Source organism: Mangifera indica, chromosome 18, assembly GCF_011075055.1.
Source record: "Mangifera indica cultivar Alphonso chromosome 18, CATAS_Mindica_2.1, whole genome shotgun sequence".
In the NCBI taxonomy this organism is placed as follows: domain Eukaryota; kingdom Viridiplantae; phylum Streptophyta; class Magnoliopsida; order Sapindales; family Anacardiaceae; genus Mangifera; species Mangifera indica.
The window spans coordinates 73,420-101,042 of NC_058154.1; the positions used below are offsets into that span (position 1 = coordinate 73,420).

A 27,623-nucleotide genomic window follows, 5' to 3' on the forward strand; every position below is an offset into this window, starting at 1 on the left:
TTGATTGTGTGATAGTTTGGGTTTGTTATTTACGTTGTTGACCATTGCATTGTCTGAAAGAATTGTGAACATTACTGAATTGAATACAACAAGTGAGTTTACAACTTCTGGACTCTAGCAGTAGCAAAGTTTCACCAGGTACCTAACAAACTTAGTATCAGAGTCGATGGCGAGGATGGAGGCTAAAGTCGATGGAATGGAAAAGGAGTTGGAAACCATGAGGTGTAGAATGGATAGGTTTCATAGAAGGTTAGGAGAGATGAATGACAATATATAGAACGTTAATGGACGTTTGCAAGGCATGAAGAGTAGAATGGAAACCATCAAAGAGTACCTAAGGGAGTTGAGAGAGCTTTTGGCAGTAAGGGACAGTGGACCCTCCAACAAAGGGAAAGTTCCAATGAAGCCCTAATCATCCCCGTCAGAGACATCACCGGAGAGGGAACCCACACCCTCACCACCAACCATGTGTGTGGAACCAAAACATGAAGGAATTATGAGAGAGTAGAGAGAGGAACCAGATGTTAACGTAGGAGGTAATTGATGTGAAATGGTTCACCAATGCCTTGAGTTACCAATGTTTATAGGAAAGGACTCGATAGTTTAGATATTCCAAGTCGAACAATATTTCTCAGTTAACCATTTAACTGAAAAGGAGAAGCTAGCTGTTGCTGCAGTGTGTATGGATGGGAAAGCTTTGAGGTGGCTTTAGTGAAGTGAAACGAGACAACCCTTTGCCGACTGGAACAAGTTGAAGAGGGAGATGCTAATAAGGTTCCGTTCAGCCCAGGATGGCTTCCTGTACGAGGATCTCATGGCGTTGAGACAAACCGATAGGGTGGAAGAGTATCGCAGCTAGTTTAAGTCCATTTCGGTGCCTTTTGGGTGATGTAATGGAAGAGGTCCTGCTTTCAGCCTTCATGAATGGACTGAGATAAAAAGTTTGCACATAAATGAAGCTTTTTTGGTCGCCCACGTTGAAGAAGGCGATGATCAAGGCACAGGAAATAGAAGAAAAGAATTGGGTCATTGACGCCCAATTCGGAAGCTATCCAACCTACCCAATTTTTAAAACCCAAAATCAAGCCTAAATTCATCCAGTCTACATTACGAATTCAGCCAGCCCAACCATCCACAGAGCCCTCTCTTCTACCCAAACTAGTAGCCCAAACTCATATTACAACCAACCCTCACCCGATCCAAACTCCAATATGAGCATTCAAAATTATTCGACTCTATGCAACCATCCTACCCCTAACTTCGTCGCACCGTAGTCAATCAAGGGCGCTAGCAGTTTTGTCGTTTCGACGTCGTAGTCAAAGAGAGATGAGACTTATTGGCACCTCTCTGATAAGGAGTTTCAATCTAGACTTGAGAAAAGTATATGCTTTAGGTGTGATGAGCAGTACTCTCCAAGCCATAAGTGTCATTTTAGGCAGTTTCGGGTGATGACAACATTGGAAGAAGAAGAGGAAGGGGAAAAGATTGAAGTCATTGATGAAAAAAAGGTGAATCTAGAGGAAAAAGAGATGAAGTTGACTTCAAAAACCAGCTCAATAGTGGGGTTAGACTCTCCTAAAACTATCAAATTTTGTGGCTCAATAAATGAAAGAAATACGGTGGTTTTATTAGACAGTGGGGCCACCCACAATTTCATTTCTAGAAGGTTAGCGAAAGAATTGCAGTTATCAACTACGCCAGTTCAATTTGTCATCACGTTGGGGGATAAAAGAAACGTAAGAAGAGAGGGCAGGTCCGACAATATGAAGTTGAGATTCTAAAGGTTATCTATGGTGCAAATTTTTTTTTCATTTGACTAGGAGGGAAAGAAAGTTGAGTTGAAAGGGGAAACATCATTGAGTCGTCTAGAAACTTCTTTAAAGGCAATGGTTAATACAATAAGTATAGGAGAAGAAAGGTATTTGTGAGAACTTAAGAGAGTGGGAAAATTAGAGGAGATGGTATCTTTACCAAGTGAGCTAAGATTGAAACAATTGTTAGAAGAATATAATGCCCTGTTTCGAGAACTTATAAAACTCCCACCCAAAAAAACTTATGAGCACGTCATTAGATTGTTGCTATCTGTGTCACCACCCAACATAAGACCATATTGGTATCCTCATTTCCAAAAGAATGAGATTAAAAAGATAATTGGTGAAACAATTGCAACAGGTGTTATACGTCCCAGTATGAGCCCGGTCTCTAGCCTCGTTTTATTGGTAAGAAAAAAAGATAGTGGATGGAGGTTTTGTGTGGAATACCGCACGTTGAATAAAATAACGATACCGAACAAATTTCTCATTCTCACCATAGATGAGATCTTAGATAAGTTAATAGAAGCCACTATATTTAGTAAATTAGACTTAAAGTCGGGGTATCACCAAATCCGAGTCAAGGAAGAAGACATTATGAGTTCTTAGTCATGTTGTTTGGGCTCTCTAACGCCCCAGCAACATTCCAAAAAGTGATAAATGAGATATTTAGACCCTCTTTGTGGAAATTTGTGTTGGTTTTCTTTAAAAACATACTAATTTATAGTTGGCAGATAGAGGACCATGTGAGACATTTACGTGTTATGTTGGAGCTGTTACATGATTATCAATTAGTGGTGAACAAAAAAAAGTGTGATTTCGGACAAGAAAGAATAAAGTATTTGGGGCACATCGTGTCGGCCAAAAGTGTATAAGAGGACCTTAAGAAAATTCACGCAATGGTAGAATGGCCGCAGTCAAAACATTTGAGGGAATTAAGAAGGTTTTTAGGCTTAACAGGGTATTATCAAAAGTTCGTCAAAGGCTACAGAAAAATTGCAGAACCCCTTACTCGTTTACTTAAAAAGACATTTTCATGTGGGATGAAAGAGCAAGTTAAGCCTTTGAAGAACTTAAAACAACGATGACTACAGTTTCAATGCTATAATGCCAAATTTTTCAAAGGAGTTCATAGTTGAGACAGATGTTTTGAGATCAGGTTTAAGAGCATATTAATGCATGATGGACAACTGATAGCATTTATTAGAAAAACGTTGTCCCTACGAAATCGAGATAAGTCAGTGTACAAGAGAGAGTTGATGGTCATAGTCATGGCACTCCAAAAATGGAGGCATTATTTACTTGGGTGACATTTCATAGTTTGAACAGACCAACGCAATTTGAAGTTCTTAACAAACCATCAAGTAATTGAGAATGACCAGCAAAAGTGGGTAATAAAGATGTTCGGGTATGATTTTAAGATTCAATACAAGCCAAGGTGCAAAAATACAGCCGCAGATGCACTTTCTCGCCACCCAAACTTGGAAAAAGAGGTCTGGGCCGTCTCGACAGTGCAACCAATGGGGTTAAAAGGCATAGCCAAGGAGATTACTAAGGATGAGAAACTTCAACGCATTATTCATGATTTGTTGGTTGACTCCAATGCACATATTGGGTATAAATACAAAAAGGACAAGTTACTTTATAAGAAAATAATAGTCCTCGCCATGAACTCCACCTTTATTCCTAAATTCCTAGCTAAGTTCTATTTTTCACCATACGGAGGGTATTTAGGTTTTATTCGAACATATAAGCAAATTACATAGGTATTATTTGGGAAGGGTATGAAGGCTAATATTTGAAGATATGTGGGGAAAAGTGAGACCTACTAGCGAATGAAATACGAAGCTACAACTCCAATAGGTTTGTTTCAATCTCTGCCCGTACCTTCGAATGTGTGGGAAGATATTTCGATGGATTTCATTATGGGGCTACCAAAGGCAACAGGTAACGACACCATTCTCATCATGGTCGACTGATTAATTAAATGTGCTCATTTCATTGCTCTCTAGCACCCCTACATATTAACTGACGTAGCCAAAAAATTTATACAAGAGGTGGTTAGATTACACGGGTTTCCTCGCTCTATCGTAACAAATTATTTTTTAGTCAATTCTGGGGAGAAATCTTCAAGGCAGCAGGCACCATTCTCAATCTGATGGCAAAACAGAGGTAGTTAACCGAAGTTTGGAAACTTACTTATGTTGTTTTTGATGCAGGCAGTCGCGATAGTGGCATTTATGGTTATCATGGGTTGAATATTGGTTTAACACGACCTACAATAGCTTAATAGGCATGACACCATTCAAGACTTTCTATGAGAGGGAACCACCAACTTTATTACTCTGTGGAAGAAGTTTCCAAAGTGGAAGATGCTAATAATCCGATTCATGAAAGGAATATCATTTTTTATGAGCCAAAAGGACCATTTACATAAGGCTCAAGATAGAATGAAAGGGTTTGCTGATCGAAGAGGAGGAGAAGTGCAATTTCAAGTAGGTGATCAAGTATTTCTCAAAATGCAACCTTATCGGTTTCGTTCATTGGTGACTAGACAAAATGAGAAGCTTAGCCCTTATTTTTACGAACCTCACAAGGTGTTAGAAAAAATTGGCACAACAACCTACCATTTATTATTACCCCCTACAACGAAGATACATTCGATCTTTCATGTGTCATAGTTGAAAAAACAAATTAGAGACATCAACAATTCAACATCTTTCAGAATGTATGGCTGAAAATGGGGAATTAAAACCACAGCCCTTGGAAATCCTAAGACACCGTTATTTGTCGCAAGGTGAGTTGGAGGTCTTGATCGAATAGGAAAACTTACCAGAGTGTGAAAACTCTTAGGAATCCTTCACTGTTTTCAAACAAATCTTTCTTTTCTTTCACTTTGAGAACAAGGTGCCTCTCGATGGGAGGGGTAATATTAGGTCTCGAGTATATATTAACCGGATAAAGAAAGCATAAGAAAGTAGGACACATGGCAACAGCAGGTTCAACAACAAATTAATTCATGCAGAGACACATGGCAGTGCAAGAGAGGAACATAAGGCATGCATGCAAGCGTCAGAACCACTAGCAGAAAGCAAGACAGTTGGTAACAATATAAAGAAAGAGGGAGTCCATGGAGCAGCAACATCTGAGATTTCAGAAAAAGAAGAAGATGGTTTTGGGAGAGCACTAGGCCTTTAGAATTGCCTAGGGAAGTAGGGGAAAATTACTTAGTTTGCTTATTATAGCGTTGATATTTTCCAGTTGAGTTGGGTGATCTTTGAATGTAATGAACGTTTATAATTTTGGTTTAACTTTAATGAATGAATGAATGAATTGCGGATTATCTTTTGTGAAGTGTTTATTGTTCCATTGATTGTGTGATAGTTTGGGTTTGTTATTTACGTTGTCGACCATTGCATTGTCTGAAAGAATTGTGGACACTGCTGAGTTGAATACAACAGGTGAGTTTACAACTTCTGGACTCTAGCAGTAGCAGAGTTTCACCAGGTACCTAAAACCACGTTACGAAGTTATGGCTTAATATTTTTGGAGCAAGCCTTTTTCCTCACCTTTATGTGCCTAGCGCCAGTTTTCTATGCTATCTAGTAGCACATACCTACATTTTCTCAGCTTCTGAATGTTGATGCTTCTCTTTAAACTCTTGAAATTATACAAAATGTCCATGTCCTAGAAAAAACTGTTGTTGAAATAAATTTTTTTTAAAATATTTATACTGTAAATTGTCTCTAGTGTTGGTTGGCATATTGATGATTTTTCCCATTGTCAGTACTGGAAAGTGACAAGCCATGTAAAGAATTCACTGGATCAACCGGTAGGTAAGGTGTTCTATTTTTTTTTTTTAATATTCTCTGAGGGAATGTATCTCACAGTATTGTTCAAAACTTAATAATTTTTTTCACCAAGTAGAATAGTTGAACATTTTCTTCTAAATCGTCTGTCTTTTACTTGCACTAGCACATTAAACAACAAAAGTCTGTTTTATGACAATTACATTAAGCAAGATCCAGTACTATGCAGCCACGAAATTATATGTTCAAAAGGCTAACAACTTTCACATGAGCATCTAGATAATTTCCAACATGATATTAGCATGCATGTTCTTGTTTGTCTGCACTCCTAAATTAGATAAATTATCAGCAGTTATATGGACAGTTAAATTTAAAATCTGGTTAAGATTGCATAGTTAAGCGTTAATATTACAAGTTTTCGATAGTATACCTAATGATTCATTGTAAAAACAAAATAGATTCTGTGAGAACTGTAATGTTTCTCTCCTCTATCAAGACAAGGACTAGATTTTCAATAAAAGTCCATTAGGCTGGGAAAGCTTAAACTGACAATACAAAGAAGGGTAAATCTTCTCATGAATTGTAATGGCAACTTGAAAACCTCACCGATATTCTTTATGATATCAAGTCTTCCAAAATGCCCATAATCAACCATTCCTTTTGGCTTTACAAATTCAATTTTGTTTTTCATTTGTTGAGTATTCTTTCTTTAAATTTGTGATTTGCAGGCACTTATTAATTAAGGTGCATCCTGGTAAGTTTCTTTTTGGCTTTACAGATTTTCGTTACATATGATCTTGGCAAAATTAATAACAAAATATTTTGACTAGAGAATTTTTATAGTAATGTAAACTCAGATATTAATCTAAAAGTCACCTTGTGGTTTTTAGAGAAACCTACCTGGCTAATAGCCAACTAGTAGGGTCCTAGGGACTAGAGGTTTCAGTTTCAAATTCATGATCACTAAACAGGTTACAGAGACTGTTCGGTTATTATTAGGAAAGAAAAAAAGAAGAATGAGTAAAACATTATTTCATTCCATTCATCTTTTTCAGAGGCTTAGTTAAATTGTGAAAATGTTATGCTTTACAGGTGCAGAGTGTGTAGCCAACATTTTGCAAGTTGAGTAAAAACTTTCCTATGCTTTCTTTAGTATGCCCAAAAGCAACTCAAATATATTCGTTACAAAATCCTTATTCTTGTTGATTTTTTAATGGAGATTTGGAAGCAAAGAAAGCAAGAAAAATGCAAAAAATAGAGGAGAGAAAAAGAAAACAGAGAGCTAGAACGGAAGTCTGTTTTCCTTTTGTTTTTGTGACTAGGAACATTATCATTTCTTTGCCATACATTTATATTTACATAGTTTTTCCTAACCCATATACAAAAGTGGCTTAAATTAAGCTTATCCATACAAACTCTTACAAACTAACCAAACTTTAAATCAAAGTACACCTAACATAACAATTACAACTTAGTTTGGTTACATTCTAACTAAAAGAATTACAAAGTGGTTAAGGAAGTTTGACACCATTTTAAGGGTGCAAAAGAATAATCCAAATCATCTTCAACTTTCTGCACCAGAACTATCTTCAAAAAATTCAGAATTTTTAGTAGCCAACTTCACTACTTCATAGCTTCAACACTCCTCCTTGACAAACTTGCTTATAATTCCCAACTTCTTTCTCATTTGAACAAACCTTTTGGTATTTAATGTCTTGGTCAAAATGTCAGCTAATTGCTCATCTGAGCTACAGTGAATTAGCCTCACCTCTGATTCTTCTTCTGCTTGCCTAATGGCATGATACTTGATCTTGATATGCTTTGTTTTATCATGGAAAATAGGATTTTTTGTTATGGCTATTGCAGCTTTGTTATCACAATAAATAGGTGTAGCTTCCACTTGTTTTTCATGCAAATCATCTAAAATTTTTCTCAGCTAAATGGTTTGATTTACAGTTGAAACAACAGCTATGTATTCAGCTTTTGTTGTACTCTGAGCTACTACACTTTGCTTTTTAGAGTTCCAGCATATAACACCTGATCCAAGAGAAAATATGTAACCAGAAGTGTTTTTAAAGTCATTAATTGAACCACCTCAGTCACTATCAACATAGCCACATAAATTCAGCTCCAATTTTCTGTTATAAAAAATTCCAAGATTAGCTGTATTTTTGACATATCTAAGTACCCTTTTGGCTATTTTGAAATATTGTTGGCTTGGTTTTTACATAAACCTAGAAAGCAAACTTGTGGCATACATTATATCTGGTCTAGTTGCTGTTAGATAAAGCAAGCAATCTACCAAGCTTCTATAAACAGATGGTTCAACCTTCAGAAATCCATCATTTTTTTCCAACTTCTGGTTTAACACTAAAGGGTTGTTAACTCCTTTTGCATTTTCCATGCCAAACCTTTTCAATATCTCTTTTACATATTTTTCTTGACCAATAAAGGTCCCAACATCAGATTGAATTACTTCAACGCCTAAAAAGAAGCTAAGTTTTCCCAAGTCTGTCATTTCGAATGCATTTTGTATCTCCAATTTCAACCAAGCAATCAATTCTTCATTGCTTCCTGTGACCAAAAGATCATTCACATAAATGGATACAATTAGCACATTTTCTTCAACAAATTTCACATATAATGTAGCCTCATTTAGGCTATTTACAAAGCCAAGCTTCAGCAAGTATGCATTCACCTTGCTACACCACGTTCTTGGAGCTTGTTTTAGGCCATACAAGGCCTTTCTAAGTAGGCACACTTTATTTTCTTCACCTTTCTTTACAAATCCAGGAGCTTGCTCAATGTACACTTCTTCATTTAATTCACCATTGAGGAATGTTGATTTAACATCAAGTTGGTAAAGATTCCAACCTTTTTGTGTTGCTAATGCAATAAGGAGTTTGATGGTGTCAAACCTTGCAACAGGAGCAAAGGTTTCAGAGTAGTCTTCACCTTTCTTTTGAGCATACCCTTTCACTACAAGCCTTGTCTTTAATTTGTTTATAGAACCATCAACATTCATTTTTGTTCTATACACCCATTTAACCCCTATTATATGCTTATTATGAAGTCTTTCTACAAGCTTCCAAGTCTGATTCTTTTCAATCATCTTTATCTCCTCCTGTATTGTAGCCTTCCAACTAGGAAACCTTGATGTTTCTTCAAATGTTGCAGGCTCTAATATAGTTGTATTACACCTGCTATAAATTTCAGAAAGTGATTTCATTTTGGGTGTTTTATCTTCATCATCACTTCTAGCTTGAAACTTATCTTCTGCCACCTTTTCACTTTGCAAGTTAGGCTCATTTTTCACCTTCACTTGAACTTCATAGGCTTCCCAATTCCACACTGAATCTTCATCAAATTTCAGGTCTCTGTGGATGCTAATTTTTCTAGTTAAAGGATGATATACTCTATAAGCTTTTGACAAGTCACTATAACCAACAAAAATGCCTAATTCAGCTTTCTTACTCATCTTTTCTCTCTTCATTTCTGGTATATAAGTCTAGCAAACACAATCAAATATTTTTACATAACTCACATTTGGCTTTGAACCAAACCAAGCCCCATAAGGTGTCATTTCCTTTAAGGCTTTTGTTGGTAATTTGTTGAGTCAATGCACTATTGTATTCACAACTTCTGTCCAAAGCCTTTTTGGCAAATTAGCTTCAAACAAAAGACATCTTGCCATTTCCATCACAGTCCTATTCTTCCCTTCACTCACCCCATTTTGCTGAAGGTTGTAAGGAATTGTGAATTGATGTTTGATGTCATTTTCCATGCAAATTTTTCTAATTTTTTCATTGGTATATTCCCCTCCATTATCACTTTTTACCATTTTTATTTTGCATTCACTTTCATTCTCTACAAGTATCTTAAAATTCAGAAACACATCTGAAACTTCAGATTTCAGCTTAATGAAATAAACCCAGCACATTATACTAAGATCATTAATAAATAGAACAAAATACCTACTGCCATTTAAGGAATTTTTTGTCATAGGGCCAGACACATCAGTGTGTACTAACTGCAGTTTCTCCTTGGCTCTCCATGCTTCATTATTTGAGAATGAGAGTCTAGTTTGCTTGCCTAATTGACAAGCTTCATATACTCTTTTCATCATTGCCACCTTTGGCACTCCAACAATGAGCTCCTTTTCATGCAAAAGTTTGAGCCCTTTTTCATGAAAGTGGCCTAGTCTTTTATGCCACTTAATTGACTCTTGATCACTACTAACAAGTGCTTAAGCATTCAACTCATTTAGCTCTAAGCAAAAACTTCTATGCATCATATTTGCCACTATTACTTCTACTTCTTTTGAGTCATACATATGACATTTTTTATTGTCAAATTTTAAGGAGTAATTCTTCTCTAGCATCTGACTAATACTCAATAAGTTAAGAGCTATACCAGGCACAAACAAAACATCATTAATCATTTTTGTACCTGATGATGTAGTGACAAAAACTGTACCAACTCCTTTCACTTGCAAAAAATCTCCATTTCCAATTTTTACTCTAGAGATTTTGCTCTTCTTCATGTTGACAAAAAGGCTTTCATTTGAAGTCATATGTTGGTGCAACCACTGTCCAATAACCAGGTTTGAGAATGGACTTGAGTTTCATAACAGCTTGCTATAAACAATTGCTCTTCAGGTTGCTCTTCCTTCTCTTGTAACTTTTCAGCAACTTGAGTTTGTTGCTGATTTGTTTTACCTTTGTTCTTGCAAACTTTTTCCATATGACCAAATTCTTTACACCCTCTACATTATATTTCAGGTCTATACCAGCAATACCTCTTTGTATGGCTGGTTTTTTTACAATATTGGCATGGTGGAAATCTACATTTCTTCTCTTTTTGTCTTCTATCAAAGCTCTTCTTCTTTTCATTGCCTTTCTTGCCAAATTGCTACTTATTTGAACTAGAACCAGCATGCATTTTTGTTGTTTGATTTGCAACAAGAGCTCCTTCAGATATTATGACTCCATCTCTGAATGTCTGTCTCGATTCCATAGCTTGTAAAGAGTTTGAAAGTTTTGAAATGGTCATGGTGCTTATGTCTTTTGAATCTTCCAAAGATGAGATCTTTGCCTCAAATTTTTCTGGCAAACTCACCAATACTTGCTCCATAACCTTATTTTCAGATATCACCTCTCCAAGAAGAGTCAACTGGTTCACAATTTTCATTAGCCTATCAATGTAGTCTTTAATTGATTCACCATTTTTCATTCTAAGTAGAGCAAATTCCCTTTTTAAATTGAAAATTTGCATTTGCTTTGATTTGTCACTTCCATGGAATTCCAATTTCAACTTATCTCATGCTTCCTTTGTTGTCTCACAAGCCATGACCTTCGCAAACATCACCTCTGAAACTGCAGAATGGATACAAGACAAAGCTTTGTATCTCTTAGCCACTTTTTCAGAATGGTGCTTGATTTGATTCAGTGTTGGGTTTTCTAGCAGTGGATTTGGTTGCTTATCTATCTCAACCACATCCTACAAATCAAAAGCTCTTAAGTAGGCTTTCATCTTCACTGCCCATGCTGCATAATTTTCACCAGAAAAAACTGGTGCAGATACCCCTATAAAGCTGTCTGAGGCCATGGTTTGTGTGCTCAGTTTCTTCTCCCTCTTGCATATACTAGCCTTCCCTTTTCTTCAAACTGCTTCTTTGGCACAAGTCTTTACAAAGAACTGAAGGCTCTGATACCAATTGTTGATTTTTTTAATGGAGATTTGGAAGCAAAGAAAGCAAGAAAAATGCAAAAAACATAAAAGAGAAAAAGAAAACAAAGAGATAAAATGGAAGTCTGTTTTCCTTTTGTTTTTGTGACTAGGAACATTATCATTTCTTTGTCATACATTTATATTTACATAGTTTTTCCTAACCCATGTACAAAAGCAGCTTAAATTAAGCTTATCCACACAAATTCTTACAAACTAACCAAACTTTAAATCAAAGTACACCTAACATAACAACTATAATTTAGTTTGGTTGCATTCTAATTAAAAGCATTACAAAATAGTTAAGGAAGTTTGTCACCATTGTAAGGCTGCAAAAAAATAATTCAAATCATCTTCAGCTTTCTGCACCAGAATCATCTTCAAAAAATTCAGAATTTTCGGCAATGAACTTCAATGTTCCATAGCTTCAACAATTCTAATGTTTGTAAACAAATTGATGTCAAATGATTTCTACTTTTTCGGAGCCTTCAAGTATTGCTCTATTTATTTTGTTATACACTTGGCTCACTATTTTGGGGATATGAGATACTTGGGCCCATCATAAATTCAAAATTTGATCAAATCACATAACATTCTCGGTAAACAAATTGGATGTTCCAGAAACAATATAACTACAAGAAAATGAAATAAAATGAGAGGGAAAAACATATGACAAATATAACAGGATCCTAGATTTGCTAATATCTCAGCTGTAAAGCATATGTCCCGGTACCACCGCAGACCTGAGTGAAAAATGTCAATTATATTTCAGACATATGCATGGAAGCTTTTCTTTATTCCCCGCACAAGCAGAATGATGATTGTGATTATACGCTTTTCTTTATTTCTCCCCCACAAGCAGAATGATGGCCACGACAATAACCATTTGCCAAAAATACCCTGCCAAAATCACACACTTAGGCCTTTTGCTTAAGGGGCTTAACAGTCTCCCATGTGAAATCCGGGTCATTGCGACCAAAATGACCATAGGCTGCCGTTTTCCGGTACCTGAAGTTGCCTCCTCTTTTCAGATCAAGATTGATAGCAATCATTCCAGGCCGGAAGTCAAAATTCTCCTTAATCAAAGCGAGAATGTCACTGTCTGGGATTTTTCCTGTCATGTAAGTGTTAACGAACACTGAAAGTGGTTCTGGCACACCAATTGCATAAGATACCTGCACAATACAACGGCGTGCAAGCCCTGAAGCCACTACACTTTTTGCCGCTTGCCTAACAATGTACGCACCACTCCTATCCACCTTGGTAGGATCTTTTCCAGAGAGGGCACCTCCACCGTGAGCACCCCACCCACCATATGTATCAACAATGATTTTCCGACCAGTGAGTCCAGCATCTCCATGAGGTCCACCAATAACAAACCGACCTGAAGGATTAAGGTGGAAGATGGTTTTCTCATCGAGATACTGAGCAGGGATAACAGGCTTAATCACATACTCTTTCAAGTCTTGAGCAATCTTCTCATTGGTAACAGTCTCATCATGTTGTGTCGAAATGAGAACGGTATGAACTCGAACTGGGACCATGGCACCACCTTCATTACGATACTCAACAGTCACTTGGGTCTTACCATCAGGCCGCAACCATGGGCATTTGTTGTTCTTTCTGACCTCAGTGAGCTTGGCACCAAGCTTGGTAGCAAGGACATGAGTTAGTGGCATGAGCTCGGATGTTTCATCAGTGGCATAGCCAAACATGTGTCCCTGATCACCAGCTCCAATTTCCTCAGGTTTCTTGCTGAGATGCCCATGAACTCCTTGGGCAATGTCAGGGCTCTGTTGCTCAATATTAACAAGAACCTTGCATTTATTAGCATCAAGGCCAACGTCGGCTGATGTGAACCCAATACGTCTACAAGTATCTCGAACTATTTTCTCATAGTCTATTTTCGCCTCGGTTGTGATCTCACCAAACACCATAACCATGTTAGTCTTGGTACAAGTCTCACAAGCAACTTCGCTCTCAGGATCCTGTTCTAAACAGGCATCCAGGATAGCATCGGAAACCTGGTCACAAAGCTTGTCGGGATGACCTTCATTGACAGATTCAGAAGTGAAGAGAAAAGTTTCCATCTTTGAACTGAGAGAGATAGTAAGAAATAACGTTAACTACAATGTTCTTCACTACTCAAATAAGGAATAAATTCCCAACACTCACCATTTAAGATCAGATCAATAAAATTAGTACTCAATAATAATAAAAGGGTTGTATCAGGCAAACCTTAATAGAAGACAAATTTTTTTAGTTTAATTGCATTGAAATTATTCTTTTTTATACTTTAGTACATAATATACATTGAAATAAGTTTTTTCTCTTTTCTAAGACAACCCATAGATCAATAAAAATCAAACAATATTTTTTTTTTTAATTCAAACAACAAGCATCTCTCCACCCAGAATCTAAATCCTATAAAGCTCAATAATACGCCATTCACAACGCAACAAACATCAAATTATAATATCAGAAGACAAACACATAAAGATTAAAACTTTGATAAACCCAGATGCCAAAACATTAGTATTAAGAATTTAACAGTCTATCTCCAACACTCAAATGAAAACACAAGACAAAGAATCTGAAAAAGATCTAAAGGAAAGTACCTTTAACTGAAAATTGAGTTCAGTAGATAGATCTGTGAAGCGAAGAAAAGGGTTTGGTAAGTGAGAAAGAGTGATTTATAGAAAGAGCAGTTTCGAATGACTCGTTCTCGTTCTCTCACTTGTATTTGCTTTCCCCGCTCATTTCGCAGGTTTCCACTTGTGCTCTTCCGGTTTTTATGGGCAAACGGGGTTTAATCTTTTCGGTTTGGAGTAGATTTTTAATTGATCTAGACGATTTGATTTGTTAGGTTTCTGTAAGTGGGAGAGTAAACGGTTATGACTGAAGTAGGGAGATGTGAGTGATTGCAGGTGACACTGGCTTTACAACTGCCCACCAGTATTGTTGGTTCGTAAGTGGGTCCTGTTCCCACGAACTTGGAGGATTGCTGGCCAATCCAGTGCTCACATCTGACCACGTCACCACGCGGCCTTTCACATGTGATTTTGTTTTCTTACAGAAAAGAAAGAAGATGGGCTAATTGTTGATAAATTTGGTTCAAATATTATCCAATTTCAATTTAACAAATCACAGTTGGTTTACTGATTAGTCTCACGATTTCTGGATTCTTGAAAAAACCATTCTCATCTGTTCAAAGTTTGTCAAATTTTGTAAATCACTTAATTCAATTGAATTGTCTTCTTTCTGCATCTCCTGGTTCTGAAGTGAGGACCTGAAAGCTACAAATATGGAACACAGATAGTATCACTGCCCTCAGCAAAGTCATCAGTAGAAGTATTTTGCCCATGTTCATTTTTTGCCTAAATCACAAGGTTCTGTGGTTAGTAACTGAGGCCAAGTTGAAGTCCGAAGGCTGCATGGATGAGAAACAGTGTCATGATCCCACTACCCAAGATCCCATGAACACTTAATCCAGGATTACCCTGCACCAGCATTCAAATCGAACAAGAAGAAATGAAAATGAAGGTCCCCAAATTACTATTAACTTGTATTATTGTTCAACATTTTAACCCCAAATAATGTGGGCAGAATTGTCTGTATGGTCAATGAAACCTGTGACAGCATGAGGGGTACAACAAACATATAGTTATCACTTATCAGCTAGTTTCTCAACAAATAGAAAGAGAACATTTCTTCTTTGTCTGGGGAAATGTACCTCTCAAATATAGGTTTGTTCGAAGTAAGAAGTGATGTAATTCCACCGGTTGCACCTAAAGCAAAGAAGAGAAACATGCCACCAAGAAGCTTTGGGTGCAAGTCTTTGGCATTAGCCTTCTCTTCCTGAAGTGATCCAAAGTATATTAAGGCTGTCGCTAAATGTTGAGAATGTTTTGCAATGAAAATCCTTACCACATCATCAGAAAATCGTATGCGAAAACCCAGATATGTTCCATAACCACCCATGGCAAACAGCACAACAGCCTTAGAATTCTACAACACATAAATAGACATAAGGAATTTGATGTATTGTATGCTATAGGTTCCATTAACAAATGTATAAAAATTAGATAAATTGGCGTGAAGCTTAAAGAAGGAATATGCCATGTTGCCAGGGTGACCCAGTGCACAAGCCAGTTAGGAAGATTCCAAGACTGCACAAGCTCAACAAAAGGCCCAAAAAGAGGCCTAACAATCCCAGCTGTTCACATATTTTGACCAACAATGAGTAAAATTAGAGATCAGACTGAGTTGGAAACCAAGTTAATGCCTTCCAAATTACGCAACATTAGATTTAAGGTTTACAAGGAGAAACACAGTGTACTAAGCCTGCAAATGCTTTTCCGATAGTCAAAGCTTATATTGCTCAAATCAAACTCTACTGGGTAGAAATCACAATCAAATTAATTCCAGACTTGAATTTGTTACTGTTATGATACTTCATCTGAAATTTGCAACATAAGTGATTCAGAGAGTGCATCAAAATGCTGATATATTCAGAATAATGCGTAATACCTCCAGGAAGTGCAGCTACAAATAGCAAAGTTAGAGGAGATAGCGAGTATAAAACTACACTGTCTCATATGGCTGTTGAGTTTCTTTTTCACTTCTTCAGCCACTTCATTAGCTTAAAGAATCTCATTCTTCAATGCAAAAGATCGACTGAAGACATCCCTTATTTTTCTTCAAGTAGACAACTTAAAACGCAAGAACCCAGTTGAGATTCTACAAGAAGTTGGTGGAGCATTAGGAAATGACGAAGTGGGTAAATGAGAAGAAGAGGTCTTCAAGCTCAGAGTAGCTTCTCCAAAAGCATTCATCTCTGCCATTTGTGGAAAGACTGCCACTACAGTCTAGTTTGCACTGTGTTTGTGGTGTGGTGGATTAAGTCGCTTGGCAGTGAGAACTTGAAGTGGAGATAGACGGGAGGTGAAGTGGGGAAGGTGGTGAAAGAGACACGCCAATACAATCAATTAGATAACAAATTTCCTCGTGGTCTCAACAATCTCTCTCCTATCAGTCATGGAATCTTTTTGGTGCTTTGCTATCAACTGTACTTAACATTCAAGAGCATTCTCCTCCATCAATGTTGCCTGCTGCATCCATGAATGAAGCCAAAATGATCCTAACCCATCATTCACAATAAGTACACTAGATTGTTGATTTCAGAGTTCTTTACAATAAGCTCCAGAAGTTTACGATCATAGAGAAAAAAGAAAAATATTTTTTCTGATTATGTAAATGAATCTAAAATCATGCTTTCCGATAAGCAAAAAATGCCCACAAAAAGTTATCTGCAGAAACTGGAAGCTATTCAAGTACACTTACAAACAAAGATAATTAAGAAGAAACTACTTTTATGTTTCCTATTACCTAATCCGTTTTTGCAGTTCATTCTGCATTATGAAATCCTACTCATCAATTCCTCGAAATGAACAGTTAAATTAAGAACTCCTGTTATTGTGGAAATGGAAGGAACGATTAATAAATTAGATAAACATTTATCAACGTCTGAAGAAATACTTCCTAGCAATGAAACTAACTTCTGTACATTGGCAGCTGCTGCAACTAAATAAGTGCTTCCATTTTATTTTTAACTCACATCTGTTCCTCACAAGTCACATCATTCTTTAAGCAGACATTCCCGTGTTCTCCTAACAATAAAATGCTTATCTTAATGAAATAGAAGGCATGATTAAAAATTAAAATTGCAAAAATTCCTACATTGGTACCATAAGCTATATGAAAGTGATCTCTATGGCCTTTAATCAAATTTTGCAGTGGAAATAAGGCTCAAAATACAAAAAATGAGATAAAAAATTTGTCCCTAAGATCAAGGGAGATATTATACAACCACTCTCGTATAATCACTAGTAAATATTATCATTTGCATATATGCATATATTCTCTCCTATCATGATAGAAATATTAGATCAACAACCATAAATCTTTTTTAGTTGAGAATTCACAACCAATTATCATGTAAAACACGTAATAAGTTGGTCGTTTATGAAGAACGATTTGGTTACCTAACAAAATTCATCAGAAAACAAAATTGCCAATGCAGTTATTCATTGTTAAACTAAAGTGGATCTAATAATGATTTTGGTAGATGAAAAAGGACACTTAGTGTTACTAACCAAAGTTTAAGAATATTAATTTGGCTTTAAATCCAGAAGTCAATGCAAGCAAAGAGGTTTGTCTTCTTGCAATAGCTTTTAGGTGCTAAATCTCCAATAATAATTTGCCATGGTGTGCTTTAGCAAAACTATAAATTACCAAATTACTAACAAATAAAAACAATGGTAACAAAAAACTTCTTTTGGGTTTCATTGGTTGGAAATCGGTTTCCTCTATTAGTTTTCTTAGGAGATTTGCATTTAATGTCTGTTCAAAACTATCATTGATATAAACTTCTGACCATTTAGCAAAAAATATTAACAACTATTTATTATTACATCAACAATTGTAACACAACACAAACATTCTTTAAGAGTGACTAGCAAACAAGGGGTCCGCTTGTGCTACTTCAAAAAAAACCAAGTGTACATGTAACAACTTTTTGGATACATATCTATTTGGGATTTACATTTTCGATTTGTGATTTGGAGAATGGTTTATAATTTTCCCAAATTAGAAGTTGGAGAAAAGCATTTTCATGCTAAACCTCAAAGACAACGCTTAATTTACCCAAGTAATAATTCTTTGGAGCATATGTATATATATTAAAAACAAAATGAAGCAAGGTTGACTAAGGATTGTCAATAGTTAAAGTTTGTTTAATTAATTTACAATTTAGGTTAAATGAAGATGAATGGTTCAACTTTCCAAAGAGAAGAATCCTCAACAACTAAGATAAAACCTAAAAGGCAAGTTTGAATGTTGGATAAAATTATACCTAAGTCCGCCAACTTGAATAAAGAAAACAATTTCTACATATCTCTGTCATTGCGGGTCAATTACTCTTTCTCAGTACAATTCTCTACAATATCTTCTCTATGGAAAGAGCTGCCCACATCTGTAAAGTGCAATCCTTTAATCAAATTAATGCATCCCTTCTGGAATGTGCAAATCATATTAAGCAAATCTTAATCTTTCACAAACCTTAAAATTAGAAGTCAATAGCTAAGTGTTCATGTTTGTGGTTGGGGTGGGGTGGGGTTTGGGGGGGTTTCTATTGTAGAGTTTAGATTCACGTAAATATTAAAAAGGCTCCTGAAAATTGTATGCAAAGAAGATGATAAATTAGTAAAATGTGCGCCTTTTATAAATAAAATTTTGACATTGCTAAAGGATTCAAGGTGTGGAAGTGGAAAGGAAGCGCGAGAACAATTACTGTTGATATGAAGTGTAAATCTCAACTAATTTAAATCTGTTTTTAATGCGACAATGATTTGATACTTAATACAAAATAATACTCAGTTTAATAAGTTGTTCAGCAAGGTGACAAGCATTTTTTCTATCTTCAACTACCCATAATATATGCCTACTCCAATTACTCATCTCTTTTTCCCTTCATGAATGATACCTTTCTCTAATTTGTTATTAATTAATTAAAACAAATACGTGAAATGACAAAATTGAAAAAAAAAAACAAAAAATTAATAGGATTAACGAACTATATCATTATTAATTTTATTTTTATTTAATAAAATCATATTTTATTAATCAATTAATTAATTGGAACGGTGATATTAACCAGTGATTCAGCATCTTCTTAAATCGAATTTTTCAAAAGGCCAAGTGCCTAGCTCTGACTTATGCAGCAATTGAAGAAAAATTATATAAAATTAAAGCCATGTATTAATCATGGCTAGTAATAGTATTATATTGATTAAATATGTTAGTAATTAAATTAATTAATTTTTGGACTGTATATAGGGCAATAAGCAAAATATGTTGTCCGCTCTCTTGAACATTTTTCTCTTATTCAATAACCTTTTAAAACTACTTTTTTATTATTATTTGAATTTGTTAATGAAGTAAATAATTTAAAAGTTCATTAAAGCGGGAAATATAATTAAAAATATAATAAAATTATGTGTATTTATTTTAAATATATATATATTTATATGTATTATTATGTGATTAAATGATCTTAAATTAAAAATAAAATAATATTCATTCATATAATACTATATATAAATATATATATTTAAAATAAATACACATAATATTTGCCCCTAAAAATATAATATAAAATCAAGTTTTGCTGGTCTTTGAACTTATAATAAAAATATGTTAGAGTCAGCAAAGTCATAATTTAGTTGCTAAGTGGATTGTATTGGTATTTTATACAAATGGGCATCCATGTGTATTTTAAATTATCATTGGTGTAATATTATATATATAAATAAAGAAATATTATTATACAGTTTATTATTTATTATTTTTTATTTAAAATTATTTAATTATAAAATAATACATTATTATTTATACATATAATTTCATTATTATCATTGACATATATCTTATTTATTTATTCATGCAATTAAATTATTTATGGAAGTAAATTGTTTATATTAGTGAGTGTAGATGTATATGGTATTAGTTTAGTCTTATCTTGTCTACCATGTTTAGATTTATCTCTTATCAGAATTGAAACAATGTGCATAATGCGGTGCATTCAGACCAATTGTGAATATAGATTGATAATTACTTGCTAAAGTTGTGCAAAATTACATGGGTTTAAGTGTCATTATCAACATACAGGTATGCATGATTTATTGAATTGAGAAAGAAATATGTATAAAGCCTGCATGATGACTAAACAGTTGACTTAGAATTTAAGATAGTGGAGCCTTTTAAAAAAAAAAAAAAAAAAATTGCCTCTATATTTATTTTCTTATTTTTGAATAATTGCTTTTGTATTAAATATTGAAGGCCACATTAGAAGAGTAAGCTTATGATTAGAATCAATTGTTAAAATACCATAAGGTCAAATAGCTATCTCCCACTGCAATTTTGATGCAATGATTTTCTCACACTGTACATTTAAAATTTCGTTCATCCACGTATCATTCATTTATATATATGAAATGATAAAAATATCATTTTATCTTAAACTCATTAATTTCTTCTTAAAACCATCACAAGTTGCAACCCAAAATGGCTTTCTTTTTTCCAACTTTGCCCTTGCCTAAGCAAGGGTAATTATAAGAATAGTAAGGAAAAGAAATGGCAAAAATTATACTAATTCTCACTACACACTTATAAAATCCACATGATAGTCTCAATGTCATTTTAGTCATTTTATGTTACTTTATGATTTAAATAAGTCAATATGGTGTATATGACATGACGGAGTTGGGTTGAGTTTGAGATTATGTTAAAGTGTAAGGGAAAAAGAGACAAAAGGGTTGTTCTATAGGTACCAAATTTTATTTTAATTTAGTCATATTGATACAATTAGATTGTTTTTAGGAAGATGTGTTCACCAAAAGTTCTGAAAATAATGCTTTACATGCATTATATTTCATATCATCCAAATTTAGGTCCGTAAACATATCATAAATGATGAAGTATATGAGTTAAGGAATGTGATTTATAAGTGTGGAAAGGAACTAAGTAAAAATATATATATATATATATATATATATATATATATATATAATTTAATGTCTTCTACTTACTGAATAATTATCTCTCACTCAGTTCTTTTATTGTTTTACAATAAACATGTGTTGATGGTGGGTATACGAAGGTAGGTCAATTGATGGCAAGCATGAGGAGGACATGCCATAATATGATATTTTATTATTTAAGTTTATATTATATTTTGTGTTATAAATATAATGAGTATAATTTATTATTACAATCGTAAGATGTAAATTTAGAGTTTTAATGTGATTAAAAAGAAGAAGCGGAAGCTGAGTATATAATTATGAAGAAACTAAAAGCCAAAGAAAGAAAAGTGATTTTCATTTTTTTGCATATATTATATATACAAAGGAAAACGAAAATGAGAAAACTGAAAGCCAATAAGATCATTCCACCTCCCAAGGCATGCTATCTATGTAGCCGCTCATCATTAAATGCGTTCCCACACAAGTTTGCAGGTGGTGGGAAAGTCCACCATACATATTTATAACATTTCGGAAGTTTTTGATGATTTATTTATTTATTAGATACTTCTTTTAACACGCTTGTGGTATTATATGATTAATTAATTTTAAATTAAAAATAAAATAATATTTAATTATATTATCTATATATTTATTTTATTTATTTAAAATTTGTATATATAACATTATTTATTTATTTTAATAATATAAGACTATTTTGATAATTTGAATATTTATTTTCACAAAATTTTATGTTTAAATATTTAATCATGCTTAAATAGTCAAATTAATAATATTTTTCTTTGATGTCTAATATAATAACTTTAATAGATAGGAAGGATAGGACAAATCTTTGAAGCTTGAAGCCTACACATTAAGTTGCATTTATAATTGTATTGAAAATAAATATAATTATGAATGTGACATGCATAATAATAATATCAAATCAAGTATAAACATTTTTCTTGTGGATGGCAGAAAATTCCAAAGGTTCCTTAATTGGTTTGAAAATGGCAAGAGAAATTGGAAATTGTTGCTGACAAGTTGGTAAAATATTTCCTTCATGATTCGTTCAAAATTAAAACATTAATTGCACTTACGGAAAATATAATTTTTTGAAGTCGACCGGAGCGGGGACAAAATTACGTCAAATCTTCGTTCAAAAAGATAATTTGTTTTTTTTACTATAAATATTACCCAAAATACGTTTATTATTAATTACTTTTCATGTACTCGTGAGCAGTAATAATAATATTATTAAGAGTATTTTTTAAAGTTAATTAACCATTTTAAAATAAAAATATAATCATTAATATATTTACATGTCAAGGTCAAATATGATAACACATATTTTAAAAATGAATAATAATATTATTTTAATTATATTTAAGACTATATTTAATATAAAATATATCATTTAATACAACAAATTAATCCAATTATATTCAGTCAATCACAATCCTAAAAAAATATGTCCTCCTAGTTAGAGAATTACTGAGAACATAACTTCAAGTTAAAAATTACTGATGTTTTAGTTGCTAATCCTTCTTATCAAGTAAAATTTGCCATAAATTTAATGCAGTGACTAAATTAATATTAACTTGTCAGTATCAAATAAGAACAGGTCTCACATTGATTCAGTCCCTCCCGGTACCATCTACCAAGTCAAATGTTTCAAAATATATAAACAAAAGGGAACCCTCTTAAAGTAAAAGAAAATGCGTGAGACTTTACAAACATACATACATATATATATATATAGATGGTTAAATATTTTGTGTATATAATAACTAGATATGTATATTTACGTATAAATAAATGCATAGACAAGTAGTCGTGTTGAATTAATTAATTAATTGGAGTAAGATAAACTTGGAAAAATCAAAATGGCAATACAATAAACATCACATCACTTTCAAATGTAGATGAATGCATCTCATTGCTTAGGAGGTTGGATTTTTTCGGCTTAATTTTGTCAGAATCTAGAGCGAAAAAGCAAGGTCCCTGTTGGCTTGGCTGGCTTGGTGATATAAATATTATAATATTGTCATGTTGGAAAGTTCTCTGTCCTAATATTAATCAAATTATATGTAAATGAGGTCTGTTCTTCGACTTGTATTACATTTTCTCTTTATTAAATGTTTCCAAACACCAAGTTTTCTCTGCTTCCACAGACAATAAGATAAGATACAACCCATCAAGTCTTTTCTGGAAGAAACTCATCTCTCTTGCTTTCTCAGCAATAATATTTGAGAAATCATGGGTAGAGCTCCTTGTTGTGACAAGGCGAATGTGAAGAGAGGACCATGGTCGCCTGAAGAAGATGCCAAGTTAAAGGAGTATATAGAGAAACATGGCACTGGAGGCAACTGGATTGCTCTCCCACAGAAAGCTGGTATTGTTATATATATATATATATCTTGTTTTTTTGTGCTTAAGAGAAAGATGCTTTGGCTTGCTTTATGTGTGTCGATCTCTGACCTTTAATTTGTTTGTGTCAATGATCTGCTGCAGGTTTAAAGAGATGTGGGAAAAGTTGCAGGTTGAGATGGCTTAACTATCTCAGACCCAACATCAAGCATGGAGACTTCTCTGATGATGAAGATAGGATAATTTACACTCTCTTTTTTAACATTGGGAGCAGGTATTTTTACCATATATTATCATCTTTCGTTCTCTTACTGGAAGAAGATTCGTCTTTCTTTACAAAAATTGATCTGAAAATTGTGTCTTTTATTGTGTCCTTTTTCTTTTCTTTCCTTTTGAGTGGGCTGAGCTAACCTGATGAATTAATATAAAATCTTTAAAAGGAAAAGAAACAATTAAGGTCCCTGGAGCTTAATTTTTATTTGTTGTGAATTGTGGGCTTCAAGGGAACTTACATGCTTAAACAATAAGTTGATCAAATTTTAGAAATTTTTTGTCGTCATGATGGTGCTTGCGCAACTTTTCATGTATGACAAGTTTAGATTTTTGTATTCATGAGTGACAGTTTCTTCTTCACTTGAAATTTGCAGGTGGTCAATAATAGCAGCTCATTTGCCTGGCAGGACAGATAATGATATCAAGAACTACTGGAACACCAAACTGAAGAAGAAGCTCATGGGCATGGCTAATCATCAATCTCAAAGAAAATTGCCTCATCACCAAGCAACTTTCTCATCTCTTCTTCAGAAACCTTCATCACCACCTCCATCTCCATCACCTCAACTATCATCACCATCATCAACAATATCATATTACACCACCCAAGCTACAACTTTCACCTCTCTAGATCAACCACATTCATTTTCCAACACTCTCTTGAGCAACAATTGTTGCATCACTACAAGCTCAAATATTCTCCAGGTTCCCCAAGAGAGCAATTTGTTGAGTTCTATTCAGCATTTTCAAGTGAAAGATAGTGCCTCAATGTTTGGAAACGATCAAGCAGCAGCCAGTTGCAGCTCCTCAGATGCTTCCAAAGAATTAGAGTATGATTACAGCGGAAGTGGAAACAGTAACACTGTTCAAATGGGTTTCCAGGATTGTTTTTATAACACAAATGGGAGTTGGAGTGATGAGCAAAAGCCAAATATTAATGGGGATTGGGATGAAACGCCATTAATGGACTATGGACTTGAGGAGATTAAGCAACTTATTAGAACAAGTAGTTGTAATAATAGCATTTTGTTTGATGAAAACAAGACCGAGGAAAAAGCTATATGATGAAGACGCTGACTGGGAGTAAAATCACAAAGATGGTTGAATTTAGTTTTAGATTGTATGTATAACTTTGGTGTTTTCAATGGAAACAGCTTATTTTTTCTGACGGTAAATTAATTAAGGGTTAAAAAAAAAAAAGTGTTTCATTTGTGCATCATTTTGGGAAACAATGTTATGAATGTGTTGATACAGTTTCTCTGCAAAGCAGTAAGATTTTAAACCCATCATCTTTCAAATTTCAAGACTTAAAACTTGAATGCCAAGCATGCACTTTTTCATTTTAATTTTCAATCATTTTTTAATTCATATGTTTGAGTCTTTGTTTATGGTTGCAAGCTGCTCAAGGAGGGATCTTTGTGTGGATACACATGGTTATTAAAATGGGTCGATGTTAATCCTATTCTCGGTATTCTTAAACGATTGTATGTCTTAATTATGAACTTAATCAAATCATATTAAAAAAATGAGTCTATATATAAATAATATGTGATGAGTAGGTGTATTAAGGGACAATAAGCCGGTGTATTCTTTGTACAATAATCTTGTGCTAGACGTAACATGATCAAATTTGTTCAATTCAATTGGGTAGGGTTGATTATTTCCATGAATTTAATTTGGAAAAAGAATGGTACCCCAACTTCTGACTGCAAAACACTAGGCTCTTGGCAGTTGAAATCTGAATAATATATGAAGAGGCTGATTGGCCATCTAATGACACATGTGAGGGGGGTTTCAATTATTGATAACCCTTTGATTAGGACTTGTGGGGTATAGAGAGGTAAGAAAACTGATTAGAGAAAATGCGGTTATTAATTAATTAACATAAAAAACAAATCCAACTAGGGGAACAACATAGATTTAAAAACGAAAATTAATTAATCAGAATGGGAAGTGACAGAGAATATTCATTGGGAAGCAGTCCAAAAACTCCAAAAGTATATGATCTCAGGATAATGGTGCCTTGGTCATATAAGTTTTTGCCTTTTTTTTAAGACAAACGGAGATTAATTTTTTAACAAGGAAGAACAGTAATGCATTGACCTATTCACCAATTTGTTTGTTTCCTCTCACTAGGCTTAATTTAACTATCGGGGTTTGCGTGCCAGCTATTGGCACTATTATTTAAGAATCCTAATCAATTTTGTCTTCAAGTTCAATGCGAAATGTTTTCTAGGAATAAAAATTTCAATTTCCTTATATTTTCTTGCGAACTGCATACGGTCAAAAGTGGCAGCCGCTCTGAAACCCTGAAAATTTATTAACCATTTTCAATATTAGATACTTGTTTCAACTTATGTGGGCACCATTATCTATTTAATTGGCTCGTTAACTTCACTTGTGAGTACTTTAAACCATTAAGTGAGTCACTAATCTAATGGTTTTGAATAACTCGATCATCTTAACACAGAAATAAAAGATGTCCAATGCCAGCTTTAGTAAATGAGTGAGTGCCCTTCAACTTGGAATTGTCATAGTACTAGATTTTATCAAGATTTTGTATTGGTTATATAAAACACAAGGATGCAAGGAAGAAGAAGCTGATTTCTGACATTACAAATTCAAACTCGGCTTTCTTAGCACAAGTATCATATATTATATTATATGTTTAAGAGTGATTACCATCTTCCTAACACAAGGTTTGACTTTAAAATACTTTCCTATCATGCATAAATCACATTTTTTTTTATTTAAAACTTAAAATTTATCTATAATAAAGAAAAAGAATCTTTACACATCATAAAGTTAAAATATTATATTATATGTTTTTTTTTTAATTTTTTAAAATTATTATATCACCTCAAATTAACAAAATTTTAATATATTTAGATATCAAATTTGTGTTATCATCATTTTACCTTTTCTTTTTTATTTTCACTCTTCTTTTTAGATGGTCTTATCAGTTCTTACCACCACTACTATTATCATCGATTCATCATTCCCTAACTGAGTAAGCCACCTCACACTCTCAACCTCGCAAACCGCCCTCAATCTCACACTCATTATCTCACATTTATATTGCACACTTAGTGAATTTTTAGCACCATTGTTGTCACCACTGATTTTTTACCCTTTTACCCTTACTAGCCACCCCTCTCCCATAATCTTTTTTGTAGTTTAAACTAATGTGATCTTCCGTTTCTTTAATCTCTGCTCATTGGAGATTGTTAAAATTCAAAACTTTAATAAGATTGTTTTGACTCACTCATTTGGATTGATGAACCATAGTCAAACTTTGATCTTGAAACTCGGCCACAATGGATGAATCATTTATGGTGATAGTTAATGTTTCCAAATATAAATTACAGAAACTGAATTACAAATTTCTAAACTTATAAAGAATTATGTGAGATATATATAAAGGTTATTCTTTTTAATTTTTTTTTTAAATTGTTGTACAGTGAAAATACTATTTTGCCATGATAATATTAGGTTTTTCGTCAAAGTTAGATTTTTTTTTTGGTTGGAAAAGTATGATTTATGTAGTTAGTGAGTGAAAAAAGTATTTTAAAGTCAAACATTAGGTGGGAAAATATTAATCACATTATATTTAGTTACTAAGGAAGGTTAACAGTAAAACTACCTTGCTTACTCTACCCAAATCACATATACTCGGTTTAAAATTTTTTTTTTTTTTTTTTTTTTTTTACAAATGATAACTCAAAATTAGATCAATATTTCATAATAATGTAAATTTAAAATAAATAAATCATTCTTAAATCTAAAATAAACTACAAAACAACAAGAATATTAAAGAAATATCGAAGTATGATTGATTACTCTTACCATTTTTACCTTAATTCTACCAAAGTTTCTTACATATTTTGCACAAAATTTAACTTTAAATCATATAAATAATGTTAACAATGATATTTATAACTCAAATTAACAATAACATTGAGATAGAACCAAAAAAACATAGGATAACACTGAAATCTTAAAATTGTAGTTTCAATTATTTAATTAAATAAAATAACAAATAATATAATAAAATA

General features: G+C 33.6%; 2 protein-coding genes and 1 pseudogene across 2 annotated transcripts; 1 reads left to right on the top strand and 2 right to left on the bottom strand.

The window, feature by feature from the left end:
* Positions 1-11,909: 11,909 nt before the first annotated feature.
* On the bottom strand, positions 11,910-14,403 carry LOC123201497 (S-adenosylmethionine synthase 2-like). The gene is made up of 2 exons (XM_044617032.1): positions 13,966-14,403; positions 11,910-13,444 (listed from the first exon to the last, which is right to left on the bottom strand). Exon 2 carries the CDS (start codon positions 13,435-13,437, stop codon positions 12,265-12,267), a length of 1,173 nt encoding a protein of 390 aa, XP_044472967.1. The 5' UTR covers positions 13,438-13,444; positions 13,966-14,403; the 3' UTR covers positions 11,910-12,264.
* A 342-nt stretch (positions 14,404-14,745) lies between these two features.
* LOC123202206 lies at positions 14,746-16,191 on the bottom strand (annotated as a pseudogene).
* A 6,796-nt stretch (positions 16,192-22,987) lies between these two features.
* On the top strand, positions 22,988-24,787 carry LOC123201629 (transcription factor RAX2-like). The gene is made up of 3 exons (XM_044617207.1): positions 22,988-23,320; positions 23,440-23,569; positions 23,943-24,787. The coding sequence occupies exons 1-3, from the start codon at positions 23,185-23,187 to the stop codon at positions 24,631-24,633; spliced, it is 957 nt and encodes a 318-aa protein (XP_044473142.1). The 5' UTR covers positions 22,988-23,184; the 3' UTR covers positions 24,634-24,787.
* Positions 24,788-27,623: the final 2,836 nt, after the last annotated feature.

What these genes read in the sequence shown, in the direction of transcription:
- LOC123201497 (XM_044617032.1), bottom strand. Translation starts at nt 13,437, where the DNA reads ATGGAAACTTTTCTCTTCACTTCTGAATCTGTCAATGAAGGTCATCCC.
- LOC123201629 (XM_044617207.1), top strand. Translation starts at nt 23,185, where the DNA reads ATGGGTAGAGCTCCTTGTTGTGACAAGGCGAATGTGAAGAGAGGACCA. An exon ending in TGCTCTCCCACAGAAAGCTG is followed by an intron (nt 23,321 to 23,439) that starts GTATTGTTATAT and finishes GATCTGCTGCAG; the next exon opens with GTTTAAAGAGATGTGGGAAA. An exon ending in TTTTTTAACATTGGGAGCAG is followed by an intron (nt 23,570 to 23,942) that starts GTATTTTTACCA and finishes TGAAATTTGCAG; the next exon opens with GTGGTCAATAATAGCAGCTC.